Source organism: Chenopodium album, chromosome 20 (genome assembly GCF_948465745.1).
Source record: "Chenopodium album chromosome 20, dcCheAlbu1.1, whole genome shotgun sequence".
In the NCBI taxonomy this organism is placed as follows: Eukaryota; Viridiplantae; Streptophyta; class Magnoliopsida; order Caryophyllales; family Amaranthaceae; genus Chenopodium; species Chenopodium album.
The window spans coordinates 14580367-14595575 of record NC_137853.1 but is presented as its reverse complement, the minus strand read 5'-3'; the positions used below and the strand labels follow the sequence as shown (position 1 = coordinate 14595575).

Here is a 15209-nt window from a genome sequence, read left to right as displayed (position 1 = left end):
TCTTTTACTTTTAAAATAATTAGCAGGTAAAGCCACCAATGTATTTAAAATACTTTTGGACATCTTTATTTTTTAAAAAAAAATAGAAATAGCTCCACAGAAATTTTAAATACACAAAATTTGAAATATACTTGCATTTTTAAACAGATTTGAACATTCAACATATACGCCTTTCAAAATTCATTTTTTGTACTTCCCAAAAAAAAAAAAAAAAAAAAAAAATTCATTTTTTGTATATTTAAGTACAGAAGTCAAATAGTCTCCTGGACCTCAAAATATTAAAAAAAAAACAAAAAAAACAAAAAAAAAAAAGTATAAAACTGAAAATCAATCAATGAGACTTAGATTAGTAGAGTATGAATCAGTAAGAACGTAGCGGAGACATCATACGATGGATTATCCATCATCACTCCAACAAATTATTCTCATCATCTTCAATCTTACCACCATAATAATTACAGAAAAAGACTACTAACGAAAAAAAAAAAAAAAAATAAAAAGAAAAATTCAAATCCTTTTAATTTCGTTAAAGAAAACAAGCTTAATGAATTTCGTTATGCGGCAGACTTGTATATTTATAATACTACGCCCGAGATTAAACCCTAAATATAAATCCGGAAATGGGCCTGTAAAAGCCCAATGAATTAAACGATGCGTTTTTACGCGCGTTAGAAGCTGAGTACCGCGAATTCAAACGATGCGTTTTATGGTTCCTTTCAATTTGGGGCGACAGACTGAGAGAGATTGCTAGTGGCTTTTTATGGGAGATTTATTGGGTAAGATTTTATGCTTTAGATGATTTTTTGCATGTTTTTGATTAATATAATTATTGTTTTTATTGTGTTAAAAACTCATTTACTCATAAATTTATCAATGCTTTATAATATGGTTGCATAAATTTAATATTGTGGGTTGGACCATCTTTTGTATTTTTTTTGTAGCAAAAAAATTATCTAATATAATTTCAGAAAGAAGCTATGTAATAGTGTAATGTTATGTGATGATTTGAGTGGGTTCATGTTAGTTTTTTTTTTTTTTTTTTTTTTTATTATTTTTATTATTATTATTATTTTTTTTATTACAGTTATAGATGATAACTGAGAATATTGTTGCATTCAATTATTGTAAATTTCATACGTTTTTTTTGGGAAATTTGTATTTATTACTGCATTATAATTTATAAGTAATTTGTTCTTATCTTCGTGTGAATCTTGGAGCATGTCTGTCATCTGGAAGACACACTGATTTTTTTTATTTGCTTTGACAATTAAAAAACAGATATTCTGGTTTGTCCTTTTGATTTTCACTCCGGTTCAATCCGGTTATAATGGTACAGAGTAGATTATAAAAGCAATAAGTAATTAGCTGCAGTAGGAGATGAGACTGTTGTTGCTACAATTTTAGCTTTAACTTATTCCGTTCAAGATGTTTTTGCGAAATGTGCTGTAAATTGTCACTGACTGATATGTTTGATTGTCTACGATGCTTCTGTAAGCAAAAGTTGACTAAACTGTGAATTTGTTGTTGTTTTGGAGAAAAAGAAATTAGTAATGTTATATTCAATTACCTTACTGCACTTGTATGTCGTAGATATGTTGAAACATCAGTTTGTTCTATCATACTGCTACATTTTTGCGCGCTTTGCAGTTATCTGTTATAACTGTTATGATGTAGTAAGTGAGATTTGTAAAATTGTAAAAAATGTTAGCCATGGTCCTTTCCACTATTTGGTTATAGAATGGAAAATAATGCATACTTTTCTCAGAATAGTGAGTTTATTCAGTTTATCAAGGAAAATTGCGCTTGGTTTTGTTATAGGAAAGTTGTCTTCGTATCCATTAGACCACTACTACTACTTAAATTTTTGGTTATCTAGGTTTTTATTTATTTATTTATTTATTTTTATTAGAATTAGTTATTGTCACTCCTAGGTGATGCCCCAGGTTATTGTACAAACACAAATTAAATAGAGTTATTGTTGAGATTAGTGTCTTTATAAAAAGTGATATATGTCATTTAAAATTTAATTTTATACACATAATTGAAGACCAAAAATTTCATTAGCTGAAATTTAAAAACCTTGATTTTTAGATTAGTCATAATGTGGTCACAATCATGGTAACGGTCACAGAACTGCTTTTGTAGGATATGCGGGCGGTTTGTGGCTAGTGTGGCCTAGTATTTTGGTCACGTTAGCTCAAAGGACTTGGCATGTTAGTGTTGAGCATCTATATGTCTCCAAAAAACAAAACACCCAATAAATGTGAAGCCAGCTCAAGGTTTCACCTTGCTCCTTGTTCTGAGCTTCTTTCAGCATGTTGGGGCTCGGGATGACCTTCAAGGGCTGTGCCATGCCTGGACCAGTCCATTTTACTTGGTGACCTATTGCTGAACGGCCAGCAGATTATTGGCCGTGCTGTATTAGCCCCTGCTGATCTGACTGGCACAAGGCCTTGTCTGACACGACTCATTTCCTTGCTAGGTTCTTGTATTGTCAATAGTATGTAACTAATTTACTAGATTATAGCAGGTATTTGCTTAAATACAATAAGTACATAGCTGAGTCACCTGTTAGTTTAAGGATGGTCGAGTTATTTTCTCCTAAATGTTATTGTATGTCCTTTTTTCAAGGATTTCCGTCCTTAACCTAATAGTATTTTAGTATGGCTCAATTAGGAGTGGTTTTGCAACATAGAGTAGGCTGTTAAGATTAAAATTTCCAAATCTGTTTTTTCTTGCTTCAGCATTGATGAATTGTAGTTTTGTGTTTGTTTCACATAGGTTTGCCATGCTTAAGAAAATGTGTGTGTGTGTGTGTGTGTGTGTGTTATTCTTAGGAAGAATATATGAAGCTAACATTTGCAACCTTGCCCCTGTATTGGAAAGCTGTACAAGTATTATTATTTTTGCTGGGATCTCGTTTAGTAATTTTCACTGCAAAGTAGCCTGCACTCATTAATTCAGTACCCAATAGGTAAACATGAGGGGTTGGAGATCATGTTTGTTAATTGCTGATTAGCCTAGCTAGCCAATTACATTTGCTGTTAATACTGGATAATGTGGTTGCAGGTATGTCTTCTGTTTCGTTTATGTAACCAGACTTTGCTTTTTCTGTGTTAAAGAAGTGTCCAGTGCTGCATAATGATAGAAATAACCTTTGCTTGGGTCACGATAGGGATGCAGCTTGCATCTTCTGTTTCATTCTTGTGTCAGACTACATATTTGAAATGGCAGCTTTACGGCAGCTGTTATTCAGTGGTGGAAAGTTAACATCATAATGAACTTGGGTGCTTAATCTTTGGTGAAGAATAACTCATCATCATAGTCTGTGTCATGCAGAAAAGAAATTGGAGAATAACAAACAAGTGATCTTGTAAATGGCTAAACACTTCATATTAAATTCATTGAGGCATTGTAAAACCTTTCCCCAGCTTCATCAAATTCATGCTCATGCTATTACTACAGGCTTCCTCACTCTACAACCCTGTTTTCTTCTTCCAAACATTCTATGCACTATTGCCCGCCTTGCTGCTTCAAATTGTGTCCTAGCTTCTTCGAATAGGACCAACTATGCTATATCAGTGTTCAATCTAATCCGATCGCCAACCACTTTCTGCTACAATACAATGATGCGAATTCAGAACCTCTTTTCTTCACCTGCGTCAGCCCTCATACTCTTCAAAGATATGCTTCGTTTTTCGATTCCTCCTGACTTTCACACTTATCCTTTTGCCATCAAGGCCTCTACTAATCTCCAAGTACCTTCAACTTCTGCTGCCCTTCATTCCCTTACCGTGAAATCTGGCTTCATTTCTGACATATACGTTCTCAATTCCATACTTCATGCCTATGCTAGGTTGGGCAGCCTCGGTGATGCTTGCTTGTTGTTTGAAGAAAGTACCCATAAAGATATTATATCCTATAATGCATTGATTGATGGCTTTGTAAAGGCCGGAGACATTGAGACAGCACGTCTGCTCTTTGATAAAATGGCTATTCGTGATGCTGTCTCGTGGGGTACTCTGATTGCTGGGTATGCACATATGAAGGAATGCCAGGAAGCCATTGATCTCTTCAATAGCTTGCTTGGTTCGCCATCTGGTGTTCGTCCAGATAACATTGCTCTGGTTTCTGCTCTTTCTGCCTGTGCACAACTTGGAGATCTGGAGCAAGGCAGCGCAGTTCATGAATATTTAATCCAAAACAGGATTCGAGTGGATTCCTTTTTATCGACTGGCTTGGTGGACTTGTATGCCAAGTGTGGCTATGTTGAGAATGCCATAAATATATTTGAATCAAGTCCTGACAAGAATTTGTTCACATGGAATGCTTTGTTGATGGGCCTTGCTGTACATGGCTATGGCAGAAAATGCTTGGATTATTTCTCCCGGATGATAAAGGAAAGAGTTCAACCTGATGGTGTCAGCATCTTGGGTATTTTGGTTGGATGCAGCCATGCAGGTCTAATAAATGAAGCACGTAAACTTTTTCAAAACATGGAGGCTATCTACGGTGTTCGTCGAGAACTGAAGCACTATGGATGCATGGCTGATTTGTTTGGACGTGCTGGTTTAATTGGAGAAGCATTAGATATGATAGAACACATGCCGATTCAAGGTGATATCTATACCTGGGGAGCTTTGCTGGCTGGCTGCAGAAAACATGGCATGGTTGACATTGCTGAGGAAGCAGCTAAACATGTGCAGAAGTTGAACCCTGAAGACGGCGGTCTCTACTCAGTAATGGTGGATATCTATGCCACATCTGATATGTGGGATGATGTTGCCAAGACACGGAGTATCATAAGGAATAGAAGGACCACGAAGAATGCTGCTTGTAGCTTGATCAAATTGCATGGCATTAATCATGAGTTTATAGCTGGTGATTATTTGCATCCTGAAACTGAGGAGATATATATGGCTTTGAGTTGTCTGTCAAATCATCAATTTGAAGCTTGACCTCAACTTTAATGAAAGCTGGTGATTATTTGCATCCTAAAACAGAGAAGATATATATGGCTTTGATTTATATGTCAAATCATCAATTTGAAGCTTGACCTCAACTTTAACAAAATGTGGGAATGGTACAGTTTCCATTACCAGCGTTGGTTGTTTCCCTTTCATCTTTTTGGCCGCTAGTCAGACCTCAAATTCAAAATTCTTCATTTGACAGATTCAATGTACTCTACAGTATACCAAGTATGTGTCACAACTTATCTTGCTTCGGAAAATAATCTATAAATGGCTAATGGTCAGTGTTTTCTCCATGACGTTTATGGTTTGCTTTTGCTTTCAGTGTAGCAGGTTGTTCACATCATGTCTCCTACATTGAGCAAGTGGGAAATGAAAAGAAGTCTTTTAAGCTGGATGCATTTTTAGAAGGATCATATGGGAACAGGTATTTGCACTGCTGATTCCTTTTTTATCATTTCATTTATCATTCTCTGACCCCCACTCCCCTTCCACCACCTCAGCTGGTCATCTGGCGGGCAGAATGGAACTCAATATAATTATAATTACGATGGTGGATAACAATGATGTAAAACAAGTATAATTTGATAAAAATAGTTATTGATTGAAAGTTGGTTTGCAATGTCTTGAATTTATTGATTGTAGCATGGTGCCCATTGTAATGCATATTCCGCACAATTTATTAGCTTGCAGCATTACTTGCTGGAAAAATCTTTTATTATTACTTTATTCTTTTGTTTGTGAAACTCTCTTACTGAGTTGTAGCTTTCATTCCAAACTCTTAACTACAGCAACTATCTGCATTGTTATTATTAGTTCTCTCCCTGCATGTACCCCTTATATTTGTGCTTCGGTTTAAGAATCCATCCTCTTTGTTGATGTCCTTGTAACTTTGTAAGTACCTACATAGCTATAGTTAAATGAATTTTAGACTGCCAAACATATTTCAAAATTTAAGGTGCTGGTGAGAGTGGAGTATCTAATATCTTTTGTTGAGAGAAATGCTTCTTAACATATATGCGAAATTATTAGATTATCACTTCTTAACATGCTGCCTAGCTCTTATGACAATAGGCAAACTCAAGATTGGTACAAAAAGGACACTTTACTGAAAAGAGCACGAAAGTGCCCTGTATCAAGATGCTTCTTATTTGATATCTATACTCTTTGATAATTTATTTACTTGGAAAATTTTCTTAGGGGTCGTATGGTTGGATAATTTGGAATGGAGTTAGAATCCATTCCATCTAGTTTTTTGTTTGGCTGAGGTTTTTAGTAATGAAATCTCATACCCAAGGGGTACTAACTACCCCCATACCCATGAAATCTTATAGCCACCTCTCTCCCTAAGATTCACAATCAATTCTATTAATGAAGGATAGAATCTATTCCAACAAATAAAACCAAACAACTTTGGACTAATATGGGTTTTAGAATCCATACCTCTCTAGTATGAGATTCAATACCAATCCATTCCAACTTGATAAACCAAACAACCCCTTAGTGCAATGGGCCTGACTTGGGAAGACAACAACTTGAAGATCTCTTCCTTTTTGTATTCCCCATCTTTAGACAACATAAATATTTGGTGACATGGCATAGTGGAAGGACTACTTTGCTTATTACTAATAGGGGCGAAGTTCGGCTTTGGTTTGGATATGGGAAAAGCCGAAAAGTCCAATCCATTTTGGAACTTGAGCTCAATCCAATCCTGATTTCACCAAGTCCAATTTGATCCAATTTGTTTTAGAACTAGGTAATTTGGATCCAATGCATTAATCAAAATTAATAAAAACTTCTCGTTATACTTATTTGTTTATTTTTATCATAATAATCCATGAACCTTTTTTTTTTTCCATTATTAAAGAAATGAAAACTAATGCTTACAAACCTAAACATTAACCCACATGCCTTACATAAGTGTTGAAGGCCTACATATAAGTCATAAAATATAACACCAAAATATATTTTGTTAAACAATACACCAACATATTATAAATCTTAAAGAGAATTAATTAATTTAATTATTTCGGTTTGTTCGATTTATGGATCCAAATATTCTCAATCCGATTAGATTAATATATCTGATTTATGAAGTTTGAGTCCAATTTAATCTAATTTGAATAATAGTCCAATCTGAATTACCAATTCATTTTGGATTTGATTTAAGATTTGAGCTGAATGACTTTCACCTCTTGTACATAATAAACACTGCAATGTATCCATGGATCATGAAGATTTTTGTCCAATAGTTCTAAGAGCTAACGATTAGTGGAAAATTTGACAATCTTATCTGGAAATCAGAACAAAGAACTGGATGGAATGGGAGTTAAATAAACCAGAATAATTCTCTTCTAATTGACAAAGCAAATAGAAGAAAAGCCTCAGTGTGTCTTCACATGCTCCTAGATTTACAGGAAAACAAGAAAAAATAACTTATAATGCATTAATTATAAAGCAGAGAAAAGGATAACATCTTTACATTGACATACGTATATACCAATTTCCCAAATAAAAATGAAACTTTAAATGCACAAACACTCTCATTTATCATCTATCACTGCAAACAAAAATAAATGCAATAGTAAACTTAAATCTATTACTCCATTTCATTTTCTTTTTTTTTTTTAATCAAACTATATGTCAAATCTCACTTAGATTTAAATATTTCTAGGGCAGGTATGTTTACATCATCATCTATGACTCCATTCCCTTTCTTTTTTTTAATCAAACTTCTAAGGGTTTTACCTTCCTTTTCCCTCCTATCTCTTTCTTGATTTAATATCCTTTTCCTTTGTTTTGGCAAACGCCTCCTAACTATCACCCCAAAGTCACACTTATAGTTTCCTCATTTCTACCCTTCTTACACAATCCATAGCTAATCCTATCCACCACCACAACCTTTTTCTTTTGCTCCTTAACACATTACCCCCAATTCAAGCATGTTTTAAATGAAAACAGTAGTACACGTATCCACTCTTAGTGAAGCCAAGCCGTTTTTTAGTTAATTCGAGTAAACTTGACAAAGTTTATTGCTGTTAAAGTAAAATTAAAATTAAAAAAAAGAAGTATAATTAAGCTTGAACGAGCTTTGAAAATTCTTGTTCGAACATGGCTTATGTAGAGTTTTGCTTCTTCGTGTTTTGTTCACAAACGTGCTCTTTTTAATTTAAGATTCATCTCTAGCTTGACAAAATAAATGACCCTTAGATTACCTTAAATACAATACTTTAAAAGTTCTATACAAGTATCTAATTTAATTGAAGTTTTGTTTTTTTTTTTTAATCACTTTTGTAATAAGGGTCATATTGCCCAAATATTCATGTGTAATGAAACCTTCGATTTAAAATATACATAGATACTAGAGTAATTTGAAATGTTGAATTTTTCTTTTCCGAGATTGAACATTATTTAATCTAGCTATACTCCAACATTAGTATGCTTACAAATGCACTTAAGCGGGTTGCTCACAAACGTTGACGAGTCTAACATGAAGTTATCTGAGAATTTCAAATTTTTATTCGATGTTGTTTATAACTTAACAAATGTGTATTGATCGAGCTTTAACCAATTGCTAAGAACTCAATAGCTCTAAGCAGGATTTTGATTTTAGGTGTAATAAGCAAGGAATAAAGAGATTATAAGCTGCATATAATGAATGGAACTAAAAAAAAAATATAACAGGATGACTTTGTATTGGCTTATTAAATGTCGGCGCTATCATCCACTCTTCGGAGGTCAACGGGGCGGGGAGGGGCGGATGTTGGCCTTCCCATCCCCATTCCCACCTAAACTTTTCATCCCCATCCCCACGTTGGGTCCAAAATTCATCCTCATCCCCGCCCGATGGGTACAATTCCAAAACCATCCCTGCCCCACCTCCCACTTGGATATCCATCCCCACTTAATCCCCACCTAAGACCCGCCTAATCCCCACCTCCCAATACGTAATCTAACATATTTAATATAAATTACAACAAAAAAATTATTATTTATATTACACACTTTTTTAGTTATTAAATTAGTGTATTACAAATTATTATATTTACTATTATATTTTACATAAATTTTTTTATATAAAATTTTTTTTATATAAAATAGTATAAAAGTATATATAATTTTGTTTTTAAAAATATATAGATGTGGGTGTGAGGTGGGGATGAGGCGGGTACGAAGTGGGTCGGGTGGAGCGGGGTAGGGATGGGGCGGGTACAATGTAAAATCCACCCCCGCCCATCTCCCATGGCGGGTATGATTTTTATCTCATCCCCGCCCCACCACCCACCAAACTAAGACCCATCCCTGCCCCACTGGTGCGGGGATGGGGCGGGTCTCCTACTTGACTCGCTCCACTGACATCCCTAGTTCTCCCCCTAGAAAAAAGGAAAGCACAACAACTTTCTAGAATCACAAAAATTATTTTCATTTTATTACAGCTTCTTGAGTCTTGACTGGCTGGCTTACTCTTCACTCGACTTTTAACAAACTTCTGACTAATTCCTTGCTTATCCTTGTAACTGTTTTTTGTGATAATACATTATCAACTTCCAATTACTGCTTTGCCTTTACCCTTTGTAATAGAAGTAATGAGAGGTTGGGAGAGGGGGTAGTTTGATTCCTTGCACTGAGGCTTGTTCGTAAGTGGTTCATGAGCGTATTGGCTCATCTGCACCCCTACTCCATGGATGCGTGGCAAACTGTTTTCATTGGTTTGTGTCTTCGGAAATTATCTAGATGAATGTGAATTTAGTTTCCTTTTTTTTTTGACAAACTTCATTTGAGAACCAATGCAGAATGTATAATAGAAACAATCCATTCCATGCAAAAATATGATAAAATAGTGAAGTTTTACAAAATGAAACAGACTATCATTTTCTTAGCTTCTGTGTTCGATGATAAAGGTTCAATCTTCCTTCCAACGCCTACTGCAATCCTCAATGCCCGCAAAAACAGCCTGCTTATTCAATAATGATGAAGTAGAATAAAATCCTCTTTTGCCAGAATGAAGTCATCTTGCCAGAGTACTATCAAATCTAACTTCTCGGTACAATCCATGTTTAGGGATTCTTAACGGATGCCTTGTAAATCAGCTGAAAAGCATCCTCTATGCATGAGTTGAACTTCTGCACGTCTATATATCCTTTTTCAACGCCTACTGCAATCCTCAATGTCCGCATGTAACTCAAAACTGTTATTGTTAGGCTCTGCAAGCTTGTAGAATCATCAGTACAACATCAAGATTTGTTTGTAAATTCTTTTTACAGTGCCTTTATATGTGTGTATTATTTGTGAGTAAAGTGGAATAAATCTTATAAATATAGACTATTGTTTAAGTGTGATGATAATGGGAACTCTAGGTAGCTTTGATATTAAGAAAATAATTTGTCTCTCTGATTCCAACAGAAACAGTTGTACTACTTAGTGTGATACATGATCATTGTGATGTGGGTTATTCCAGCACCTTAGACGATTTTAACTGATATACTATGAAAATTGAAGGGTCTTTTTACAGGTGGCGTGGAAAGACCCTAATTAGCTGCGATGCTGGAAGTGAAAAGGAAAATGCAAATTAAGGTATTGAATTTATTGCTTGTTTAAGCTTCTTGGAAGAGAGTGAATGTGATGTGTTGTACTCAGTATAGTGCAGTTATGACCCCCCCCCCCCTCTTCCTGCGGCTAGCACAATCAGTTGCGTAAGATTCTCTAAATAGAATTAGAATTGTTTCCAGTGTTTGTTATTTTCTATGCTTTGTTATATCATTTTTTCTGAAATCTAGTAGCACAAATAATATGAATCCAGCATTCTGTTTCCCCTCTTTCTCTGTGTAGCTTACCTGAGGAACACCAACGACCATGAAATACATGCCTTTGACTGGTTGATTTGCTAAGGCCATTTTTTCAACTGGACCAATCATATTTGAGATTGTCATGGTTGATTTCTGCAGTGTACTATGGATAAATCCAGCCGCTGCCTGAAAAGATAAATGGTCACACCTTTAAATTAATTCTTTCAGTGTAGTTCAAATTTGATGCAATTTTATAGCCTGGAAATGGAAACACGTCATTATAATAAGATTAGGGAGTGAGAAGGGGTGTGGTGGGGGGAGCAGCAGATAAAAACTAAAGAATTTTATGCAGTCGTGGAAATAGTTATACACTTGAACTAAAGGATAACAATTAGGTAGGAACACTGCCCAAGTTCCTAAGTGGTGCCTATAACAATGCATACCTTTTATCATTAGGCATTGCTGCATTAGTTTGATTTCCTGAAAAATCTAGTCGCCTTTGTGCCATTGTACCTAATGTAACTGCCTTTTTGGATTTAAGGTGTTCACACATTGTCAACTATTTTCTGCTTGATTTTAGAGCGTTCTTGATTTTATAGTATGACAAAATGTTAGGGTAATGGTATGTTTTAAGTGGAATTTTTCATAAATATCATGTCATGTGAAAGTTTATGAGTGTTTGTTAGTTGTAATGAAATTAATAAAAGAATGAGAGCATGTTGATGATGGAGATGCATTACTGTGCATTAAGCTAGGGCATGACCTACGTAATTGAAAATGATCTTTCCATTTCCTTAATGTATGACTTAATAGCAAATTAATGAATGGCTTATGCTGTTTGTCAGGAGGAAGACATATTTGACTAGAAAATGGTTGGAATATTTTGCCTGTATATTGCTCTAGTTGTTTGCTGTTAATGAGTAGTCTATAAAGTGCTTCTCTCTTATGTAACTCTATGTGTTCTGCAAAATAAAGCTTTGACATGTAAATTGACTACCCATGGAAGCTTTAACTCTTTTTAGTTGCTATATTTGCAGCTTGATGTTATCAAGCTGATGTTGAATTTCATTTTCAGACAGACATTGCTTGATCTGTGACTGGAATTTTTGTTGTTAAGGAATATGATCATAAGCATTTAGCATAGTTACAGAACAATTTGAACAAGACAGCATTAACATAGTGAAGTTAGACGCACCTCAGGGCCTCTGCATTTCCTTAAAAGCTCCAGGCTCTGACCAGTGAGATAAATTGCCAAAGAATTTCTCTTCCTCTTAATGATTTTCTGTGCTTCAGAGATAAATTCGAGGGGGTTGGAAGAATTATTAATTAATTCAGGTAATGCGACATGCATAAATGCAAACTGGTTTCCCCATTTTGAATCTGAGTCAGCTTTAACCATTTCATCAACAGACTTGTAACCATTAATGTTTCGAGTGTTGAGCAGCACTAATGCTGTTGATTCGGAATTGCTGAATCCTTTTCCTGTTGATTGCATGTATAATCGAGTCCCAAGGAAGATTATGCCAGTAATCACATCATTTATTGTCTGCGAGAGTAGACTACTAGTGTTAGAGTTGCATCATTATCTTTAGTCCATTTCAAAATAGGCATTCAGGTAAAAAATAAAATTCTTATTCCATACTTATCTATCAGAAAATCTGTTACTTGTAACATTGAAATACTGATATATGACTTATTGACTTGGACTTCAACATTAGAATGGGTTATGCTTAATGCCTTCTGTTACTGACGTACCATTTTCTTCTTCCTGCACTATTACCATGCCAACTAGTATGATGAAGTGCAATGAGTTCCGTTCAATTTTGATTACCCTTGTTACATTAGGCTATTTTGGTCCAACCTATATTGTTTATTTGGTACTACTCTGTTCTGACTGCATTAGAAAGATTTTTATTCTTCCTCCGTTTCTTTTTAGTTGCATCACCTTCCTAAAACGGAAATTTCAAACTATCACTTTTTAGGTAATAAAATCTCTCTATCGCATTCCAATCTCATAGGTCCATTTTTTTTATTCTCTCTCATCTCCAAAAATAGTGATGCAACTAAAAATAACGGAGGAAGTATAAAGTATTTTACTGTCAGACAGGTTTCTAATTTCTGCAAAATTGTACTCTGCATACTTGTCTATTGTTTAAAGTGCATAATTAAATGTAATTAACAGATGCATTTGAGAAAACTTTTAAATTTTGTATATGCTGCAACGACACAATGTCCATCAAACATGGTCTGATTAGGCAAACAGATATACAGCTTATAAAAATCAAGTAAAGAAAATCTTACCACTCCTATTGCTGTTTTGATTTGTCTGATTTGATCCAGGGACAGTGCTACTGTGGAGATCTGTACTGGATGGAATTCCACGCCCTCATCCCCAGACCTAATTGGTGTTCTATCATCAGCAATTAAACTGCTCTTCAGAACACTGAATCCATAATCTAAGGTTGTATTGTAGATTGCTGAAATTGTTTTTGGCAAACAGCCTACTTCATCCGCAGCTTTGCTGTTAGCTTCTGAGCTTGATTTTACTGATGGGAAGGTTACTGGAAGAGAAGGATCATCCGCTCGCTGCATACAGGAAAGAAGTGCTCCCATTAGAGAGAAGCCATCACCGAGCGCATGGTGAAGCTTGAAGATGAGGTGTCCGGCTGCTTTGGTTGTCGGGTACTTAATGATGTGAGCTTCCCATAACGGCTTGTCTTTTGGTAATGGCTTCATAGCAATCTCAGTTACATATTTGTCATAATACTCATCATATTCTTCTAATGACAAGCCTTCTGGGAAGATGGGAATATGAAGATGCTCTGGAATGTTCACCTCCACCTTTTTCCATAGTTTCACACCTGTTTTATCAAATACCTGTTTCATATTCAACATCAATTCAAAAAATCAGTTATAATTGTCTGAAACTTGGGTAATATTGATATTTTGATGTCAAGGTGGTTAGCAAGAAACGAAGACAATGAGAATTGAGTTACCATAATGGATGAAAATCTTGGATTGATGGGAAGGAAGAGATCCTGAAGTAATGATAGTGCGCAGGAATCGTCAATGGGATATTCGGATTCCATTATCGATAGGATGCGAATTGATAAGGTATTACTGTTGAAGTACTGTCCTGTAGGAGACACAGGTTCATCTCCCACATCCTCCTCTTTATAACCTGTTTTTATTTTAAGCCTTGAATCCATTTTTCTTGGCTGTAAAACGGGTGAACCACTATGTGAAATACCGGGTTCGGCTGTGTTTCGAGTTTTGCTTTCGGAAGCAGGTAGTGTTGCTAGTAGTAGCAGTATTTGGCTCAGGGAGTATGCAAGGAAGATGACCTCTTTGTGGAGCTTATGAGAAGGCTGAGGACTTGAGGATAACCATACCCAAATTTTGTGTACATTTATACTGAACATGAAAGCTAAATGGGAGATGACCTCTTTGTGGCTCAGGGAGTATTGCATTTATGAAAGTTAAATGGGAGTTGAAACCATTATTGAAGCTGGTGAAGTTGGAAGTTGCTGCAATAATGGTTTCAACTTGAAACCGTTATTACAGCTGTTTATGTATGGTTAAATTTTCAGCTTTTTTCGTGACTAATTTAATAGGAGGCTATTTATCTTTCTCACGGCCGTGCAGTTGACTGATGAGTGATGATACGAATCTGTCCATTTTTTGTTTTTGAGTGGAATATTTAATGGTGTCAATAAGTGTAAAGAAAGTTCAGTTATGGAGGAAGATGATATGGTTGTCGAGGGATGTGAAATTTCGCGTTTATCTCCTTCATAAAACATAGTTTATCAACTGACAATTTTGTATTTAATTATGGTCTTAATTATTGCACCAGTTACCTGTTAGTTTTACAAATATTGTATTATTATGAACATATCCATTTTAGGAAATAAAATATTTATGTTCACACTCTTAATGCTCAATATACTTTTACGTTTAACACTTAGTTCTTTAGTTTATGTTTATATCACATGAGTAACTTTGTACTTTTATTCTTCTCTTTCTTCTTTTTACCACCACCAAAAAAATGTGTCAAAACATATATGGTGTAATAATAAAAAAATGATAATAAATAGATTTAAAAAAAAAGTATAACAAATACTCTTGCCTTTTTTTTTTAATCACTTTTGATTTTTGCACTATTCACATACCATGACTTGATTTTTTTTAAATATTACAAAATAAATAAACAAAAAATGATTAGATTAGTAATATCTATTTTCATATTTTTTATTTTGCTATATTTTATTAGTTTGATTATAGATACTAATAATCAAAGTTATATTTTGGTAAATATGTCAGTGAAACTAATGATTAAAGGGGGGGGGGGGGGGGGGGTGATGATTATGCAGTTTAAGAGATTGAATGGTCTACAATGGGAGGTATTGAGAAAAAGTTGATCAAAGGCTCAAAGCTATAGTTATTCACATGAATT

At 34.9% G+C, this 15209-nt stretch overlaps 1 protein-coding gene and 1 pseudogene across 5 annotated transcripts; one reads left to right on the top strand and one right to left on the bottom strand.

Annotated features, from left to right (window-relative positions):
• Window positions 1–361: 361 nt before the first annotated feature.
• On the top strand, window positions 362–14644 carry LOC145599330 (pentatricopeptide repeat-containing protein At5g61800 pseudogene; annotated as a pseudogene). 4 transcript variants are annotated; one of them, XR_014103729.1, is made up of 5 exons: window positions 362–776; window positions 3070–5198; window positions 5301–5397; window positions 10483–10544; window positions 13097–14644. The product of XR_014103729.1 is annotated as a pentatricopeptide repeat-containing protein At5g61800 pseudogene, transcript variant X3 (transcript). The 4 variants fall into 4 exon arrangements; XR_014103730.1 differs by having other exon boundaries at window positions 10470–10544; XR_014103727.1 differs by having other exon boundaries at window positions 5296–5397.
• On the bottom strand, window positions 9335–13965 carry LOC145599331 (wax ester synthase/diacylglycerol acyltransferase 4-like). The gene is made up of 5 exons (XM_081655728.1): window positions 13753–13965; window positions 13058–13633; window positions 11952–12302; window positions 10805–10942; window positions 9335–10174 (listed from the first exon to the last, which is right to left on the bottom strand). Exons 1-5 carry the CDS (start codon window positions 13963–13965, stop codon window positions 10028–10030), a joined length of 1425 nt encoding a protein of 474 aa, XP_081511854.1. The 3' UTR covers window positions 9335–10027.
• Window positions 14645–15209: the final 565 nt, after the last annotated feature.

Coding starts and splice junctions, on each gene's coding strand:
- LOC145599331 (XM_081655728.1), bottom strand. CDS start 13,965: ATGGATTCAAGGCTTAAAATAAAAACAGGTTATAAAGAGGAGGATGTG. Junction 13,634..13,752: donor CAAGATTTTCATCCATTATG/GTAACTCAATTC, acceptor AATATGAAACAG/GTATTTGATAAAACAGGTGT. Junction 12,303..13,057: donor TCAAAACAGCAATAGGAGTG/GTAAGATTTTCT, acceptor CTACTCTCGCAG/ACAATAAATGATGTGATTAC.